Source organism: Zonotrichia albicollis, chromosome 2 (genome assembly GCF_047830755.1).
Source record: "Zonotrichia albicollis isolate bZonAlb1 chromosome 2, bZonAlb1.hap1, whole genome shotgun sequence".
NCBI lineage: Eukaryota > Metazoa > Chordata > Aves > Passeriformes > Passerellidae > Zonotrichia > Zonotrichia albicollis.
In genome coordinates this window covers 70043404-70064850 of record NC_133820.1, presented here as the reverse complement: position 1 = coordinate 70064850, position 21447 = coordinate 70043404, and the positions used below count along the sequence as shown (strand labels likewise).

Below are 21447 nucleotides of genomic sequence, written 5' to 3'. Positions count from 1 at the left end.
CATAAAACATTTTACTCTGCAAACATATGCTGTTTCACTGAGACTCCTGAACTTGACCCACTCTCCCCTGTTCTCCCACAAGCCCAATCTCCCTCTATCAGTAAGGGAAGATAAGCAGGTAGAATTCAGCTTCAAGAATGGAAAAGGACATGGTCCAGCTAAAGAATGCAAGAGGAAAATCGCCATTCGTGTAGCTTGAGAAGGCAACTCTCAAGCTACAAGTACAGTAAAAGAGAGAACATTCAGCAGGAGGTGGCCTTGTCCAGTCTACAGAGGTAGTCCCCAGTGACATACCCTCATGATACTACTCTGCTCATGACTAAACATTTAGCTGGAATTTATTTTTTTTTACCTCCTCTTCATGTAGAACCACTTGACCTTTAAGTGGATTTCCCAGTGGTGCTGCAGTCACAAAAGGTTGCCAGACACTTCCAACTGTTCTTGGGAAGAGGTCATAAAGATCCACAAAGTATCCAGTCTTACCAGAAATGTTCATGAAGTATAAGGAAACAGGATTACATGTAGTAACATAAAGAATATTTTTATGTTCCTCTTCTGAAATAAGAAAACAAAATAGTGAAAGGCTATTGACATTGTGCATTCTTCCTCTGGAAAGAGATGTCATAAACTTGGCAGATGATATAGCAAAAAGTACTGAAAAATTACCACTGTTGACAAGGAAGATAAAGAGAAATGATCTCTTGATATTAAATAAATGTTAACAGGCAGAATCTTGCCACAGCACTATTAACTCTAAGCAGGCAGTCCAAGACACATTTGTGTAGGCATGATTGCAGTGTCAGCCAGCTGCTAGTACGTTTCTCTGATTTTGCTGGTTTATAATCTTCTTTCTTCTTTTTTCTCTATCCTATCCCATCCTCTCTTTAAATTCATGTATTTAATAATTAAACATAGTACATTGTGCAAACAATATACAGAACTTTTCAAATAAACCACCTGCCTGAATAATTTCAGACAATTCTTGAAACCAATAAAAAGCTACCTAATTTCTCTTTTGTTTCTATGAAAACCTGCTAATTTACTTGTAAATTGGACTGCAAATAGAAAGAGCAGCATTCCAGTATTGATCATTAAAGATCTGTACATAATACATAATAATGTCTAGACTGATGCCTTGGAATGGCTACCTAGAACAGAGGCTAGACAGATTTAGAGAATAAAGCAGGTATTTATTAAAGGCCTTTAACAGACACACCTTGGACAGTGCAAAAGCCTTGCAGAGGCTATACAGGATGGACAATGGTCACGAGATTTTCAGACAGATATGTTTTGTCTATTTGCATATCAGAGGTTAATTGTCCAACTTAAGCTTCAGGGAATGAAGTCATATTCCCCCAGTTTGCTCCTTGCCATATACTTTTATTTATACTTTTCAATGCCTGAGGCTGTGAGGGTGGCCTTGGTTCTCAGGCCTGGAAGGATTGTTTTGTCTGACCAAAATGGGAAGAGAGCTTACTAACACTCTGCATGGAGTTCAGAGTTATACACTAATGCAGTACAGGATCTGAAAATCATTAAAAGCTAAAAACTTAAGGCATCATGACATGCTTAATGATGAACCCTAAAAACGTTTATGAATATTCCCAATGGTGCAATTCCTGCTGGCACATAAGCTATAGAGGCAGCTAAGGCAGGTTTGGTCCAGTGAGAAAGAATCAGTATAAGCACAGATGAAAAAAGCACAGCACTCTCCAAGTTAAAAGATTTCTGTTAAAAGTGAATTGAGAGAGGAAAAGTCAAAGAATTGTTTTTGTCAAGTAGCGCAGGGTTGAACACACAAACTTAACAAACTTGCAGATTTGTGGCTGTGTTCTACTTTAATTACACATCTTTCTCTTAGCTTGAGAAAGATGCATATCCTTACAATGACCACACTGACTCAGTGAAATTTTGCACCAATGTCAGTGGATTATTTTTGTATTTCACCTACTATTAAAAACAAAAAAACGTGGAAAAAGGTAAGTTATTATTCCTACACTTCACTCCCATACTCTATATTTTAATTCTCATATTACAATTCCTAGTATTATTCCTATACTCTACCGCAAGCATATCTAAAAATACACACACTAATGTAAATGCACTGGAGTGTTGTTACTACACTTGAAATCCCTCATATTGCCCTATAATATTCTGTCACTGGCTATTGGCAAGGACTTAAGAAGTCAACAGCCCAGGACATCCTCATCTTCAGGACATCTCACCTCTTTGTAATGCTCCAGATCATTACAAAAGTCAGTAGCTTTTCTTACTGTACCTTTTGTTACTGTGACGTCACAAACCAAGTTAATTTCATCCAAAGGCAATGTCCAAAAAGCAAGTTCTTCTGTGAAACTGATGGACCTGGCTTCATGTCGTTCCAGTGGAAAGCCTTGAATATTTAAGTACACAGGGCCCTAAAACAAATAATAACCAAGAGGGCTTCCTAAAATATTCCACTCCCCATTCTTTATGAAAATACAGAAGTCTTCTTAATGCTGTAAAACTATTAACAATAAAAAACCAGTAAATAATTTTATATTTATTACTAAACAAATTAAAGGGAATAAGAAATGCCTTTTATATAAACTCTCTGAATGTCCACACTACCATTTCCTTTACGGTATAGAAACCTCATGCCTCTCCTCTTTAGTCTTTTCATGGTTTGGAACCATTATCACTTAGTAGCATGAGGAGACAGCATGTACTGATGAAACACAGTTTATACAAGGAAAATACCAGAATATTTCTGTTTCAAAGAAATTATATGGCAATTTCTTGTTATATAAAGTTTAAATCTCACCCATACAGCACATTAGCAGTACCGGGTTTTCCTTACTCACTGGAGTAATAATTACTGAAGTTAAGCCAAGAATTCAGAGCTGAAAAGGACTTAGAAACTTTGGCTGCAGATCAAATGGTACCAAAGGTTCAGATTCAAACTTGCCAGTGCCAAAGACCTGTAAGACTTCAGCTGCAAGCAAAACAGGAACAGAAAGCAGCCTTCTTTTCAGCCACTGAATATGGCCAAAAATTGAGATCTGGGGCCTGTAACTGGCCACCCCCAAACATCCAAGACAGCTACAAAGTTTCTTCAGATAAGGTATTTTCAATATCTTTATAAATACTTTTTTTCAAGAACTTCTGGCCAAGCTTCCTGGTTTTCAAGCACATCTTAGACTGTGACAGCTAGGTATATGAAAATGGTAATTTTTCTAGTCAGTGTAAAAACTCCAAGAACAAGCAACAAGGACCATGCCTTGTACACACTCTTCTTCCTGAAAAAATTAATCACATTTTAGACTTGTCACAACCCAGTAAATAAAACCAGTATTATATAAATAAAAAATAATTTAAAAGACAAACCTTTACTTCTATTTTTTGAGTTTCTGATGGACACAGCATTTTCTTTTGTGCATTTCCTGGCTGATCGACTTTCCAGTAGCCCATAAACTTATGATCTGGTAATGGCAGTCTGTCAAATAATGTAGGAACAAATGAATTTTTACATTTATTAACCAGTAAGTGATATGGAATAAATAATTTAGACAACCGCATTTTTCCAACAAAATATATCTGTAGACTCTCTTGCAGAAAGTGTTTTCTTGCTAAAATATTTTATTCCTTTTTACATTTTAAATCACAAAAATGTTAGTCTTCTGGACTACTAATATAGACACAATCTAAGCAGTATCATAAAAGAAGAAGCAATGTATAATATGGCCTCAAAAGGAAAAGTTCTCCAGTCTGAATTATGTGAGCTATATCCAAACCAACTCTTGCTTTGCTTTATTTGGATCAGGTTGTGCCAGCACCCCTTAAAGGAACTTCTGTCAGTAGCTCACTCTTCTGAAAGACCAGCAGAAAAACCACAGTAAGCTCTGTTGCTCATTAACCACAAAAGAAAAATTATTTCTGTTTATTTTACCACCGCTCAGATGAAAAAAGGCAAAGGAATATAGACATCTCATTGCCTTCTGGCCAGTACAATCTACAGAAAGGACTAAGACATCTTCAAAAGCCACATTTGCTTGCCTTGGTTTAATTTCCTCATTTCTGTATCTTTTATCTAAGGAATAAATACGTGGACCACAGCAAAACTGATTTATACAGGAAAAGAAAATGCTGATGTGTGGCAATCTAGCATCACAGCAAAATACAGACAGTGCAATTTCTCTTTCTTTCCCCTGAAGTGATTTACAGCCACTGAAAGCAGTTTGACTTCGTTAATTGGCACAGATACCTTCAAGCTAATGAATTCATCACTTCTGGCTTTTTCTTTTTGGGACCAATCACTCCTAAAGAGAGCTCCTATCAAAACAGCATTCTGTGTTACATGCTGTTGCACATTATTGCACAGCTACAGGACTTGGCAGGAGAACAGAAGACATTCCTTCTCCCAGTTTCTATAAATATCTTCAAAGTCTATTTTAAGGAAGTTCTCTTAGACTGTTTGTTAGAAGTATCTGCTTAGTCCCTTCTGTCCTATCTGATGATGCTTGTTCCTACTCTTACAATTATTTTCCCTCTCCTCACCAACCAATCTGGCACTTTTAGATATTAGAGTATTGTTTAATTTCTTCTCTATATTATTTTCAGAATAAGAAGGGATCCCAAATAAAAAAAAAAATTCCCACATTAAAATATCACTTGGACTATATATAAAACTTAGAGAATTTTAGTTTTATTTTTCCCCTAAGAAATTATGGGAAAAGTCAGGGGATGAATAGAGATATCCCTTAATTTTTGCTACTCATTCAGGAAAGATGTCTTAACATTTCTTAATGATATATAAATTCTTAATAGATACCAAACCTCAAACAATGAGAAGCCAGAAGTCACAGGCATTCACTCAGCCTCCATCACCACTCTGTGTTTGGACCATCTGCCAAGGCAGTCAGACAGCCAAAGACACTGTTTTGCAAACAGAAAACGGTTTGGATGCTATTGATCACTGGCGCTCACAGATAAATAAATGGCCAGCTGCCAGCAATGTGCCACTGGGGCATGTCATGAAGACAGAGTATCTCATTAATTCCCTCTCTTAGTCAAAGAACCAGGAGAATCTTCATGGCCTGTTTGTTGCCTGACTAAAAATATCAATAGATAAAAGTGTTTGCAGAGTGATTAATTTTGCATTTTTCCTCACTTCATTCCGCATTTTTCCATTCTTACACCTAGCTAGTATAGCCAAAATTGTTCCCAAACGAAGAAGAGAAATTGAGCCAGATTAAAAAAAAAATCCAAAACCAAAAACCCTCAAGTACATGAGGCTGTGCTTTTGCATGGCAACATTCAACACCATTAGGAAAAAACATTAATGATGCAGTATTTCAACATATGCAAAATTCTTAGATATATTTATTCATGCAACCAGAAAAACAGGCAAATGGTCAAGCCACTAGACTAAATGTCAGTTTAGATATCCATGAAATAGAATTTTACTTCAGGCTTCCATTTGGTTTTCTAAATGATTTGTTGGCAAAGCATTGTTTATGTCTTGAGCCACAAGCTGTCTTGTGTGCAAAAAAACCTTGGACACTTCTTTTTGCTCTATGACTCTGAATAGCATAATCCCTGATATGCCAATAATCAGCAATAGTTACTTCCCATTAGCTCAGTGGAACATCAGGATTTGGAACAAAGGATTTGGACTTTACTTTTAATTCCTTACAGTTTACTCCCATGGACAATATCCTAGAAATCAAGAACCTTAGTAATGATCATGAATAGCTATTAAAATTTGAAACAAAACATATGTTAATAACCACCTCAAACCAAACACCCTGCTTTTTATAGCAACAGAATTACAGATGGCATTCCCAAATAAACATTTCCACTCTCTTTCAGCTTTCTGGAGATTTTCTTTGCTAATAGTTCCTCTCTTCCCTCAGGAAAACTGATTTCTAGTTTCTCCTAGATTTTTGAGGTTTTGTTCTCTTCCCTGTTTCTGAATGATTTAGTTTCTCTGAGGCAGCAGAGCTGGTCATCATAAATAGCAAAGAGGAGGAAAATGTAGACCTGAATTTCAGAACAATACAGAAAGCAGAGTTCACAATACAAAGCTCTTTGTCAAGAGTAATAGGGATCTCATTCTTTCCGGGCCTGACAATTATTTTTTCTTTGCTGTCCCACTGCTCTCTCATGTAAATCTGGTCTAAGAAAGACTAAGAGTATTGAAGAAGCTGGTGGCATTAAAGTCTTACAATCAGTCTGCTGAATGAGTTTCAGGAGGGAGTGAGGGTGCAGAACAACTGAAACAACATATTCACACTAAAAATGCGTATACATCTTAACAGCCTTCCCCTAGCAGATACATATGATACACATGGAAGTAAGGAAATTACCTTCTTTTCCCAGGACTTATAACAAGCAAATTTTGAAAATAACCTGAAGTGACAGAACTAGCAAAACTTCACTAGATGTTCCTGCCAAATTGCTGTATTGCAAATTAATTAACCAAATAGCATTTACATAAAAGGCAGATAGAAAACAATGGAAATGTCAACACTGGCAAAAATCTGTAAGGCAAACAGATCTGATAGGTATAAAAAGTGCAGTGGCTGAGTAAGAATGGTACTAAAACTTCACTGGTCTCTAAGCTGGGGTGTACAGAGCAATCCATGATTTTTGTCTTTTTCAAAAGCTGGAAAGGGTTTGTAGAACAGAAAAACTACAGGCAGACTACATTAATCTTGTAAGACATCCAAGATTTAAGGGCAATTTCTAGAGAATTATTCCTGATCAGTTCTTCGATTATGGATGTGTCAAAGCCTGTTGCTTAAGAAAAGTTCAAAATTGTTTTTCTGTTTATTCACCCTTCATTTTAGATCCTGGTTTTCTACATGATTACTGCTGTCCATGAAATGTATATATAGGCAGGGTTCAGAAAAGTGATTGCACGAGACCTACAGTTGATGGGGCAATTCTACAAGAAATTACTGTTTAGCCTGAATTTCTGCATGCACAGCCATCAAAGGGAAAATGATCTGTCAAAACATAATTCTCTTGTGCTGCTAGAAAACTTTTCACAGTGACACCTATAGAACACAATTTCTTTCCATTTTATATTTTTGATTTAAAAAAATAAATTCATTTTAGGATATTTAAAAAAAGAAAAACAAAACCAAAAAAACCAACCTAAATCACCAAACAACTGTGTTAAAAAGTCAACAGAACCTGTTTATAAATTTTTTTGTTTAGCTTTCAGAGAACATACTACAAGATGGATATGAATGTTGTAAAGTGCAGCTCCACTGAAAGCAAATTCTTCACTGCCAGACATCATATTAGTACAGCTGTGGAGATGAACTATGACATACAACAAAGCTGCTTAATATATGATCTTGTAAACCGGCTCAGTGCTGGCACAGAATGTATTATTCAAGGCCTCCAGTAACAGCCTGTGCTCCATCTAGCTGAAAAGATTTCTATCCCACGTAACCTTTTTGGACTCAAGTAAGTTACAGCTTGAAATCAGGAAAATTCCTTGCCAACCAGTTCTCCATAATTTATCCAAACATATTTTGATTTGAAGACATTCAGTAGATATTCTGAAACAGACATTCAGAACAATTGTATGTTAAAACTCCTGTTCCCTGACAATTTCCCTTCCTCAGCTGGCCCTGCAACACACAGGGTTGACAACAGACATGTATGATAGGAGACATACGCAATAATTAACTACAGATTACCAGGGGGAAAAAAAGCCACATGAAAGTCTCAAGAGAAAAACAAAGCTAGTAAAATGTACATATTTACATTACATATAAAAAACCCAGTTCATATAAAACAAATATTGAATTTATAGGAAGCACCTGGAAGGGAATAGTGACAGGAGGAAAAATATGGAATGGCAATTTCATCAAGGATAAATGTCAGAATTAGGATTAAAGGCTGTTTTACCTAGAAATTGCAGATGGTCTGAACTGTGCACTGAAATGGCAGATTAACATGAATTTAGAAAAATATGACATAACAGATGTCAATGGGAAAAACAAAATGTTATTGTACACATAAAGAAAGAAAATGAGTTAGTACCATGAATAATTCATTTTACCTACTATGTCTTGGCAAACCATCATAGACAATCCATCTGCTTTACATACAATACTGATAAAAATCATAAAATAGTGGACAGGTGGTACCAGGAGAGACAGACAGTATTTTAACACCTAACAATACTGAACATGTCAGTACCTTGAAGAATGGTTATCCTACCCGGAAAAAAAGTGACAACTGAAGAAAGCAAATAGACCAAGCAAAGCTTTCCTTTACAGGTCTAATACATGATACTCATTTTGCTAATAAATAAATTAACATCAACAAATTAATTTCTCTCTTTAAAAAACAACTAGTGCAAGAATCAGTCTGTAAATGGTCATTATATACCATCTAATCTTTCCTTCCAAGACTAGGTATATAATTTCCAGAATTTAATCTAAAATTCCTCTAAGGGTCACCACAAGCATCTGTTCAATTTTCCTTGGATTTCAGCAATTTCAGCTGGACACATACTTAAATAATTCTTCTATTGAGACCCTGTGTTGCTTCTGTGTCTTATGTTTTTTTCTTCCTATATTTACAGCAGTTATATTGCAGCAGCAATTTAAATAATTCTGATTTATGCAAGTTTTCTATTCGATTCAGTAATAGGTGACAGACTTCTCCAAAGCTCATTATAGGAATTCACAAATAATTCAATTCAAGGCATGCCAGAGAGCACCTGTGTAAAGGAGTCAGCATTTCACTATAACAATTTTCCTCCCCAGAACCTCCTGGAAATGCTTCTGTATCAAAAAATTTAATTGTACTGAATTTGTATTCTTATACAACAATTTTGCTGTTGTATGATTAACAGCCTCAGGAAGAATTGGTTTGGAATACTATCCCAGTTTTCGTGTTACTTAATAGAACTGCTGTGCAACTTATTATAATAGCTAGTAAGTCTTTAAAGTCTACTAAAAAAAGACTGGGGCACAAAAGACATCTGTGATGTTTTGCGGAGAAAAGAAGAAACCTCACAACTTGTAAAAGTTGTAAAGCCCGGTATGCTTTATTACGACGCGCGCCGGACGCAAGACTCCCCAAAAGGGCATGCGTGCCCCTGGAGACTCCGAGTCCCCTTTTTATCCCCCCTTCCAAATGCATATGCATACAGTTTCAAATTAAGTTCATACATATTCATTCCACACGACATTTAGCACTAATTCTTCTTTATCGAAGGAATTCCTAAGTCGGGGGCAGATTGACCTCGTGGTTTTTCTGTTTTTCTTTCTCTGTCTCCTTGCTGTCTCTGGAACGTGGCCTCTCCTTCAGCTTTAGCTCCACAGACCCTTCACCTCTCCCAGACACTTCACCTAGTTCAGGATGGATTACTCTGTCTCATTCCCCCCTTTCCTAGGAAATAAGTAAATTCTTTTACTTAAGGAAAATTTCCACGACAATAAGTGTCTTTTAGCGCTTTACCATGTACATTCGACAAAGAGGTTAGTACAGCTATTCGTTGTAGCATTCTCCAGTTCCAAATTAACAATGTAATAGATAATCCTAAGCTTATCCCAACTAATATTAGTAAAACTAGAATAGGGTGGCACAACTTATCAAAGATTCCATTTGCAGTTGGTGATCACCCAAAGATCACATCTCACCAGTGATTATCCGTATTTTATTCTTTGTAGAACTCTGGTTATTTCTTTTGTACCATGTTGGACAGTAATTAAGGTTTTCTTTCCACTTCCTCGGATTTCTTTCAAGACTTCTAATAGGTCTTGGTGCTTAATTAATTGTTTTACCAATGTAAGGTTCACCCCGATAGGGGTAGGTGGTAGTCTGTGATACATTGTGTAATTGGCTATAATCAGCTGGTGGGATGTTACTGGTACCAAATACGAAAAATCACACCCAATAATCTTAACAAAATTACAAATACAAATACAGAGATTAGAATGGTTTCTACTAGACAGAATAACATCATTGCTATTAATTTGTACAGCAGCACAAGCAGTTCTCAAACATACACCCTTTTCCAGTATATACGAGCACAGTTTTCTGGTCAGTGACTGGATGAATTTCAAAGTGACAAATACTCTGTTCAGTGTCCAAACACATCCTGGGCATTAGCAGTATTGCTTTCACAAATGAATCCCATTTGTTCTCTAGTAATGCAGGATTCTAAGTTTACTACCTGCCACTTTTCATTCATCTTTTTGTGCCCACACTCTATGTTCTGAAGGATAGAGTGTTGTTTCTTCATGGTTTAATCTTAGGGCAATGATGGGATGGATAACATAAACAGTGGCATTACATAATGTAAGCACAAAGGCAGTGGCCACATTAGAAACAGGATCATAGGTGAAATTCACCATAGTCCACCAGGATTAAAACTTCCTTTCAAAATCAATTGCATTATCCCATTCAATTTTCTGAATTTCAGCTGGAAAATTACCTTCACCCCTTTCCTATATGATCAGAGCTGCTGTTGCTTGTATCCATAACTGTGCTTGTATACAACTGAAAGCTAAAGACACATTATCTTGAACTATACTAAGTGCTTCTACTATCAATTTGTGGTCTTGGTCCCCGGCCTGTTCATACTTCTTTACTTTGGCAGTACTTTTGAAATCTGTCACTGGCTAGTTCCTAATGCCAGTAGAGATTACTATAAAGGCTGCTTCAATTTTGTTAGGCTACCTGCTGCAGCAGCCAGTTTATTCATCAGTATTTCTGAATCAATTCTATTTAAAACTCCTAATCTTGTCCCTAATATGCCAGTTAGATGTTTGTTATGGGGAACAGGAACTGCTTTCTGTCCATGATCATCCCTCCCTGCCAGAGGGATGTGCTGGGCTCATACTACAAATTCAGACATACTTCACAAGTGTATCTGACAGAGGTTTAGGTCATACTTGAGACAGATGTTTGTTCTGAAATGTAGAGACTTCAGGGAATCTAACTTCTCTCTCTCCCTCCAAAGCACCTGATTTCCCAGATGTGTGGCAAGCAGGAATGTCTCTCCTGGTCACCCACCTTGCCCTTAGCTAAGATCAAGCTGTGGACTGTGTTCAGGGTAGAAGATAATGGAGGGGAAATCTTGAGAGAAGAGCCTAAATTCATTGCCTACAGGCTGTATCAGGGTGAAATTACACCAACTGTCTGATTCACTTAGGTTATCACAGACTTCCTGGTGTTCATATACACCAGGGGAGGTTCAGACACTAATTACATCTGGTCTCTCATAAGCCATCCTATTGATGACTAAGCACTTTACTTTGATTTCTTCGCTTCAGATTCCTTGAAGTGTTCACAGCTCCTGTTCTTGCTATTCTTACTCCTCACATACTTGATTCTCGTGGATTACTACAGTAGATATGTTTAATATAAACCTTCTTTATCTCAGAAGGTTTTCCTATGGATCCAGTATACTGATTAAATGCCAGGGACCAAGGCCATTCAGCATTGCTTTGGGTAGAGGTACTCTCTAGTTCTAAAACTTCAGTTATAATTCCATACAAAACAATTCTGTACACTAAAGTATGAGCTACTCCCGACCGCAATATACTCATTTTGCCCGAATAAGTTTTAGTCTCAGTTCATTGTCTCCTGGTGTCACTCCTGAAGGGGCTTCTGGGCCTTCTTCACCCGAGAGTGATGGATCCAGCATTCTGCTCCTTGATTTTGATTGCAGTGAAGGTGGTGAGAGGTACTTGCAGTGGTCTCTCCCATTGTGGTTCCGAAGTCTTCTCTGTAAGAGACTTAACATATACATCAACCCCAGGCTATCCAACTCCCTGCTCCGAGTTCCAGCCACAAGTTTCTCAATTACTCTGAGCTGTTTGCTTAATGCCACCATGTAAGTGGACATTCTGGACATTCCCCTTGTATTCTATTGTCTTCTATAAGGCATTCCAAAAGGATTCAGCATTCCTTTAGCTCAAAAGGTTTAGTTTGAATTTGCAAGTGCTAGTGGAAGAGCTTCTTGCCCCAGTCTTATGATTTGCTGCTTAATCAAATGATTCATTCTCTCCCCCTGGCCGCTTGATTGGGGGCGGTATGGGGTGTGAAGTTCTTAATCTATGCCCAGATGGCTACTAATCTGTTGCACTATTTTGGAAATGAAAGGTGATTCTTTATCTGAGGATATTGTGGCTGGAACTCTGAAGCGTGGTAATATCTCTTGTAAAAATGATCTGGTCACCTCTTGAGCTTTGACAGTTCTGGTGGGGAATGTTTCTGGCCACCCTGAAAATGTATCTATTAATACCAGTAAATACTGATACCCCCCTTTCCTTGGGAGTTCTGAAAAGTTGATTTGCCACTGCTATACAGGCCCATGGCCACTCCCAGTCTGACCAAGTTTTGGCCCAGGGGTATTTTGAGGTTAGTCTGGAGGCAAGGATCACATTATCAGCTCACCTGAGTGATAGTGGCATGTAGATTCCTGACAATGATACAACAGTCCTTTCAATCAGATGTGTGTTCTAGAAAGCCTGTGGGAATTACTACTTCAAAGTCAACACTTCATTCCAGTGCACTCTGTATCACTCGCAGCGTCGGTCATTTTGAGAAAGGAGCCACACTCTATAAAAGGCTTTAAGTAATTAGGCCCTAGTGTGTTTTCTAGTGCCCTTCCTTCACTAGTAACCACGAAAATGGGAGGGGATTACTAGCTCTCTTTCAATGGTAGCCCACCCCTTGCAGTTGTACGTCTCTTTTGATTAGTATTATTGTATTATGGCTTACCTTCGAGGAAAATCTGTACCTCACCCTTTGCTGCTTTCTTTGCCTCTCCATCCGCCAGCTCATTTCTTTCCTCCAATTTTAAGCTCACTCTCTGGTGTGCCTTAATATGCTTTTTCAGGTAGCCGAACTGCTTCCAGCAGCTGGATTGTCTCTTCTTTCCCTGTGAGGTCAGCAGTCCCCTCTCCTTCCAGATGGCTCCATGTGCATGCACAACTCTGAATGCCTTTTGCTGTTTCTAAGGCATGGGTCCATGCATTTATCTCAGCATCCTGTGCAGAGGTACCTGTTGGTAAGGGTCCACACTCTATTACCTCTCTGCAGGTAGTCACTGTGAACTTTGCAATGTCGCTTTCTTGTCAGTGAACCAGGTCTCTGCATCGTCCGGAGGAGTGTCCTTTAGATCTGGGTGGCTGGAGTAGGTAGCTTCAGTGGTCTCTAGGCAATCATGGTGTACTGCTTCTTCTTGATTCCACTGAGAAAAGAAGCTGGGTTGACAATATTAGTCACCACTACCTCTCCATCATCTTGCTCTACCATGATGGCCTGGTATTTCAGAAACCTCTCTGGTGAAAAGCCAGTGGCCACCCTTTACTTCCAGTACTGCAGACACTGTGTGGGACACTAGCACAGTCATTTTTGTCCCAGGATAAACTTGTGTGCCTCTTGAATGTTCAGCACAACTGCTGCTACAGCTCTGAGGCAACCTGGCCATCCTTTGGCTATTGCATCTAGTTGCTTAGAGAGGTAAGCAACTGCCCTCCGGTATGGACCCAAGTCTCGAGCCAATATTCCCAGAGCAATTCCTTGCATGGAAAAATAGAAAGAATGCTTTACTTACATCGGGAAGTTTCAAAGCTGGAGCCAACATAAGGGGACTCTCTAGCTGGTGAAAGGCCCGTGTGGTGTCTCTTGTCCACTGGAGATCTCAGTTCCCATTGGCAATAAGAGCATAGAGGGGTCTGGAGAACAGTCCACAATTATGAACCCACAGCTGGCACTACACTGCCATGCCTAAGAAGGTTTGGAGTTCTTTCGTTGTCTGGGGTTAAGGGTTTGGCATAGGGCTTCCCTGCCTTAAAGTCTGCTGCTCAGCACTCACTTCTTACTCCAGGTAGATTACCTTCTGTTTCACTACCTGTGCCTTTTTCTTTGAGACTCTGCATCCTTGGAGTCCTAGGAAATTCAAAAGGCTTACCGTCCAGGCTTCTCTTGCTTCCCTCGTCCGAGTGGCTACTAGAAGATCATCTATGTACTGCAACAGCCTCCTTTCCTCTTGTGGAGCTTCCTGGGACTCTGGGTCCTTGCAAGCTGTTCTCCAATCGGAGTGGAGAATTTTGAAGCCTTCAGGCACATGGACTGTGTGAGCTTGTGTTTGAATGCAAAAATGTTCTGGCTGGCTTCATGGATAGGGAGGCAAAAGAAGGCATCTCTTAGGCCTAAAACAGTGAACCAGGTTAGCTCAGGTGTTAAACAAGTTAGTAAGGTCTATGGATTTGCTACCACAGGGTACAAATTCTGTGTTATCTTATTGACAGCCCTTAATCCAGTACTACCAGTTATTGGACTGATTCCTTCCTTACCTTCCTTTTGAGGGTACTACTCAGTTCTCACTGGTTGTGTTCTTTCATTAAGCTTGATGGGGGAGCATCCCATGGGGGAGCATCTTTCACTCTCCCTGGTGCAGCAGAGGCCCATACCCTTGAAAACACTTATTTACTTATTCTAATATCTCCTTACTAATGTCTTTCTTAATTTCAGTGTCTGTTAATATTAAGCCTAACATCTTTATATTATTTGCCTCCAGAGTAACTTTTCTCATTTGAGAATGTTTAGCAAATTGAGCGAATTGTACAAAAGCTTTTAGGTACACATAGTACACATGTTACTTTAAAGGTTTGCAAAAGTATGCCTTTTCAGACTGGCCAGTTGTTCATTCCCCACACTACAACATAAACATTCTCCACAGGTACTAAAGCTTTATTTAAAACTGAACACATGACCCTTGTACTGACAAAATTCTTCCCTTTTGGGAAGGTTACCTTTACCCCTCCTCCCTTACCTTGGGAGGAAGCCTTTACAAATCATATGTGCTCATTTTGCGAACTGTGATTGCTTCGCATTTCAGCGTGATAATCCTTGCCTGATTTCATACGTTGCTATCTTATGCTGCATGCTGAACAACATGTTTGATTTGCTTTCTCTTTGCCTTGTCTTCCTTTTCAGGGGCCAAGACCAGAGAGCAGTCTGATCTCACAGTCTCTTTGTCATTCTGGGTGATTTCTTAAAACAAAAGACATTTCAGCATACAAAAACTATCCCATTTATCTTCCTATTATAAAACAGTACTAACAGCAATGAAGCACTATAAATCTTTTTATTTTCTGAGCTGCTCTTACTGGCAACCTCCTCCCAATGAGCCCCTCCCAAAAGGGGCTAATTTAGGAACCTGTTTGCTCTGGTCAGTTCTCATTATTTATTTCTCCTTGCCCTATCCCGCTTCCATTCAAACCTTTTTACAGACCTTCACAGTAGTTTCTCAGTTTTCCTCCTATACACACAGCTCCAGGTGGCAGGTATCAGATGTAATTCCCACACACAAGCTCTAAGACCTTAGGTTCTGAATCCGCTTGACCAGAAACCTTTAATTTACACTCGGGGCGTGTACCCTGACACTTATTGGAACAGCAAAACAGCAATACCAGTGTTTCTCATAAACACCGCACTGCAATAATACCTGCACATCCAGCTTTTGCTCACAGGCCATTCCCGTGTTCCCTGGGGAGACGGGGCAGCCAGAGCTGTCCCTGTGCCCAGGGCGCAGCCACTGTCACCTCACACAGCCTGCTAGCCTCTTGATGTACCAAAGGCTCCCCAAAATTGCTCACAAAGGCAGGCTATTCTGTTTGTTACAGAGAACTTTAAATCCTTTCAGCGGATTGTTTCCAGTAAAGACTTACTGCAGTACCAACCGAAGTCTCATAAATCTCATAAGTCTCATTAACTAATTCATCTCATTCATCCCTTCTATATAAACTCTGTTTTACAAAATATCAGTCTTTTCTAGTTCTCTTCTTGCACAATTTAATTAAGCACTGTGTCTACTTACACTTGTTTTGCTGCTTTGCAAAAGGGCTGTGCTAGTCACAGCCAAAACTCTGATATACCTGCAGACACAGACACACGCCCCCCCCCCCGCCTTATCTCAAATTCACTAGAGCCAAGGCTTGAATTGCTGTGAGGGGGAGAATTCTTGGAATTCCTTTAACTCACTTTATCGAAGTTAAACATAAATCACCGTACTATAGCTCTCCTATGTAAAATGCTACTCTTGTTGCAACAAAATCTTAAAATCTCCACAAACACCACTATACAGTCTGAGAATCAAATTACCACAATGCAGCGGAAGAAAATCACCACACAAAATCACCGGGAAAGGGCATATTTCTCAAAGTGCTCACTTTTCTCAACACAACACAGCACACCATAATTCGGCATTTACTCAAATAAATTTTTCCTGGACACAATCAAAATAACAGCACACAGTCTAGAGATCAAGTCCAAACATCCAAGGCAAAGGAACTCTCTGAGCTCATACTCACGGTTAAAATGTACCAAATCTACACAAATCACTACATTCAAACACGATAAATACCATCACTGACATTCCTCCACTCACTTCTCTGCGGGGCACTTCTCTCCCTGCCCCCGCAGCCTGCTGCAGCCGGCGCCTCTGGCCTCACTCGGCTGCTTCAAACACGGGGAGTACTGACCCCCCCCGCACTGTAGGGCACTGTAGATTTACTCTCTTTTATACACCATACACATATCACCTGCACGATCACAAACACAGTGCACTGGCCACACACATTAACCATACAGCAACACAGTGTCCGGACATCACACACACACACAAACAAAACACACGGGCTCACCAGTTCTGCTCCATCAGAACTATGAATCCTCAATACACACATACACGGGTTCACCCGGCTTACCCCCAAAGCCGCTAGCGGTCTGCTCCATCAGAACGACGAACCCAGCCTCTAATACAGCTGCTCTATCAGCTGAACCCCGTTTCTAATACAGCTGCTCTATCAGCTGAACCCCATCTCTAATACAGCTGCTCTATCAGCTGAACCTCATCTCTAATACAGCTGCTCTATCAGCTGAACCCATGAACCCAGACGTCTCTGGGTGGTTTACTCCCTTTCTCTCCTTCCTCCCCCCCCCTGGGGCCCCATACATACCGTATTCTCCTCCGCAGGCCAGCGGGTCGTTGTCTGTCCTCGCAGGTGGCAAGTTGAGACAAGCGGAGCCCCACCAGGAAAAAATCCTGGGGCGCGCCTTGGAGGTCCGTCTATCCCCCCTGCCCCCGCGGGGACAGAGAACTCCTGCCTTGGCTCGCCAAAATGTTTTGCGGAGAAAAGAAGAAACCTCACAACTTGTAAAAGTTGTAAAGCCCGGTATGCTTTATTACGACGCGCGCCGGACGCAAGACTCCCCAAAAGGGCATGCGTGCCCCTGGAGACTCCGAGTCCCCTTTTTATCCCCCCTTCCAAATGCATATGCATACAGTTTCAAATTAAGTTCATACATATTCATTCCACACGACATTTAGCACTAATTCTTCTTTATCGAAGGAATTCCTAAGTCGGGGGCAGATTGACCTCGTGGTTTTTCTGTTTTTCTTTCTCTGTCTCCTTGCTGTCTCTGGAACGTGGCCTCTCCTTCAGCTTTAGCTCCACAGACCCTTCACCTCTCCCAGACACTTCACCTAGTTCAGGATGGATTACTCTGTCTCAGTGAGGATATGCTGTTGTTGCTGGAACAACATAGAAATCACACCTAGAAACCACACCTTCAGATTGCCAGCTTGTGAGAGTCTAGAAGCAGGTAGGAAAAACTAGCTTAAAATAGAAAGTGATATTGACATGTCATAAAACCAATCTGAAAAAACCCAATACAGTAAGAAAAATGTAAGTGTGAAGAAAGTTGATCACATAAAGTGAAGATGGGATAAGTGCTATGGAGAGTTTTGCAAAAAGGATGTGGAGATTTATGTTTAGAAAACCAGAGATGAGTTAAATATGGCATGAAATGCAAACATTCTGAGCTTTTAAAATGTCAACACATTTCTATTCTGTACTCTCATACTACTGTACTTGGCTCCAGCAAAAATGAACTTGACCAGTTTCACAGCCAATACTTAAGGATGGACACACATCAAATGAAGACAAGAAGCATAAAAGAAAAATAAAACCAAACAGAGGCCTTAAAAACAGGGAAGACTGAGAAGTGACTTTCTAGTGCTGAGGTTATTTAGAAACAAGACTGACTTGCCTTGGGAGGTTATAGAACTTCATCTCTGAAGGTCTTCAGGCATGAACCACGAAAAAATGAGCTAAGGTTTTAGAATAACCTGCATCTTTTCTGAAGGAGGTGGGCTGGACTAAATTAACACCATTATCCTATTCTCAGATTCATGGAAAACAATAGAGAGGGCAATACTCCAGTATCTTTTCTGCAGCAGACCAAACAAAATATACCAAATTACCTCAATGTGTCTGTCCATCATGGGAGATTGCAATATGGGCTGGAACAGATTTGGAGAGACTACCTCAATGTTCTTTAACCTCAAAGCAAAATCAACAGTGCCAAAACATGAAAGATGTGGCTGTAATTCAAGGTGATCTACCTGTGGCTTACATAGGAGTGAATCTCATGACCAAAATCAAGGTTGTCTTACAATGCAGGGGTAAGAACCTGAAATGCCAGCTGTAGTGGATGAGAGTGAGGGATTGAGACCAAGACAGGTAAGTTGGACAGACCATCAAAGCCAAGTGCTCAGCCCAGCACAGTGAGATCTAAGAAAAAGTTGTTTTTATCAGCTGTGTGTGAACTGCTCCTGTATTTTCTCCTCCCCTGGGCGTTCAGTGTAAAAATTACGTGCTCACAGCTGCAGGTCTAGTGAAGTTTTTGATAAGCATCTTGTGGAGATCTTGTCTGTCATCCTTGGTGTAACCTCTCCTAGAAAACCTCAGTGATGAATTCAAAATGATCAGCTGATTATCTTTAATTCAATATAATTACATTTTTCTTTTCTCTTCTCACTTCTAGACTGAGCAGTCCCCAATTACAGCAATCTTTCTGTTATGTTTCCTAAACCTCCAATTGTCTCATTACTAAAGAATCCTCTCCCACACCTAATACTTCTAAAATTATACAAAGACAAAATTTCTCAAAAACTATAACAAACATTGTAATTAGTTAAAATAGAAATTAATAAGGTATGTTCAGCAAAGAAATTATAGCAAGAGTTTCAAGTGTGTTCTGTCAATTTGACAGACTTTGTCACTGCTCAAGTACTGGTTCCCCAGGCATGTAATAGTCCTGTCATCAAAATTAAAAGGCACACCACAGGCACTACCCTGCCAATTTTTTTTAATAATTAAATGTAGGATATTAGATATGATAACAGTGGTGCTGCAGGAGGAGAAACCTACACAGGGACACAACACCACAGAATGTGTAAGGCTGGAAAGGACCACAGTGGTCATCTGCTCCAACCTCCCTGCTCAAGCAGGGTCACCCAGAGGCACAGGGCTGCTCCAAAAGTTCTTGAATATCTCCAGTAAGAGACACTCCACAACCTCTCTGGGCAATTTGTTCCAGTGCTCACTCACCCACACCAGAATCACTATCAATACAACATGCCATAAAAATCAGTCCCTCCTTAGCAAGTATAAAATATGTATGTCATGTGGCAAACTCAGTTTTCCATATATGCATAAAGCTTTCTCCGTGAAAGGGAAATATTTGTTTCTTCATAAATAAATTGTGTATTAGAGCTCAAGACAGAGTAAGTTTTCTAATTATTTTTGAATATGATCTACTTAAGCCTGTTTTCTGTGAATTTTGGAAGAGTGTATTACATTTGTTTCACAGAATCATAGAATAGTTTGTGTTGTAAAAGACCCTAATGATCCTCTGCTTTCAACAGCCCCTGCCATGGGAAGGGACACCTTCCACTAGACCAGGTTGCTCAAAGCCCTGCCCAACGTGGCCTTGAACACTTGGAGGGAGGGGGCATCCACAACTTTTCTGAGCAACCTGTTCCAGTGCCTCACTAGCCTCACAGTAAAGAATTTCTTCCTAATATCTCACCTAAACATACCTACTCTCTTTCAGTTTAAAGCCATTCCCCCTTGTTCTGTCAATAAAGGCCCTTGTAAAAAGTATCTCTCCAGCTTTCTGGTAAGGCCCCTTCAGAAACTGGGGGGTGGCTTGAAGACAGGAGGGCATTACTACCTAATGTAGCTGGTTGGATTCCAACCTCTGCAAAAGAAGTATATGGTGTAATATATCAACTAATAATATAATTAATGACAGTGATTTACAGACATATACAAAAGCTGTTTTTCAAGCTTACAGCTCCATTCAGAAGAATGCACTGCTCCATTCACAAGAAATGCTTTTGTAGAGCCCTCTGTAAACATCAAAGACAAAACCCAGCTACCACTGAAGACAACTTTTTTTCTGCAGACTTAGGTGATAAGTAACAGGACAGAAGTGTATTGCAATTGAATTAAAAACACAGGAGAAGAAACAAGTATTTCCCTTTATTAAGATATACCTGTTTACCTTACAAGCTATTAATATGTACATCGATTTTATAGATTAAATATTAATAATAAGCAAATACTCATGAAGTAACTTATATCATTGTAAATTATTTGGAAGATTATAAATTTGAACCAGTGGAGGATTGACTTCCAAGAATTCCAGGTTGTTTTAAAATCAACTGGCAGCAAGATAACACACTTATAAAGTGATCATGAGAAATATGTCTTCTTAATATATATCTTATGTTATTCTTACTCCTTGGCCAGCTGTACATTGGTTGGTTTTGCTCCAATAGGTATCCCATACTTGTGCAAAGTTTTGTATAAAATTTCACGCACTTCATTATTGTAGGAGTCAAAGTCAAACACGTTTCGAACAACATTTGCAAGTCCTTCAGATGGAAATTTCTGTAAAGAAACAGACCAATAACATTTCTTTTAGTTACTATCTATTAAGTAACAGCACATCATTATGTACTTTTAAAATAAGCAATTCTAACTTTGATTGACAGACAAGTTCTGAAGTAATCTTTACTTTTCATTTCCAGGACATCATTTCAAGTCAGAGTGAAATTACTGACACTAAACTTGGTTTAAACAAAAAAAGGATGTGACAATTATTTAACACTAAACAACATCATTGGTTTAAAGAATTACTTTCATTATACACACAACAAGATGGTGTAATCATTGGAGAATATAATTAATACTGTTCTGTATTCTTAAAATTTGCTTTCTGTAAACCATGAAGATCTGATACTAAGACACACATTCATATAATTCACCCACACAATTAATTTAAGAATTCTGACTCTTAATGTTTAATAGAGAGAAGCAGATAATATACTGCTTAGTTAAAAAAAAAAACTATTTTAGGTCATGATGGATTTTAGTAGACACAGAAATTCGCTTAAGACCCGCAATTATTTTTTTCCTTAGGGAAAAATACTAGTTGAAATGTGCTATGTACATTTAAAAACCCCAAATATTTATCAGACTTTCATTACTATCCTTAGCAGAAATTAAAGTTGTGTTACTGTGCTGGATTGATTATTCTGAATGAGGAATTAAATGGTTGGATGGT

At 39.2% G+C, this 21447-nt stretch overlaps 1 protein-coding gene across 1 annotated transcript in view; it reads right to left on the bottom strand.

The window, feature by feature from the left end:
- VWA8 (von Willebrand factor A domain containing 8) overlaps positions 1-21447 on the bottom strand; it is a 191082-nt gene that overhangs the window by 60039 nt on the left and 109596 nt on the right. Inside the window, exons 26-29 of the mRNA XM_005487303.4 lie at positions 20620-20771; positions 3367-3475; positions 2279-2417; positions 353-555 (exon numbers count right to left, since the gene is read on the bottom strand). Of these exons, the coding sequence (XP_005487360.2) occupies positions 353-555; positions 2279-2417; positions 3367-3475; positions 20620-20771 (603 nt within the window). The remainder of the gene's footprint in view (positions 1-352; positions 556-2278; positions 2418-3366; positions 3476-20619; positions 20772-21447) is intronic.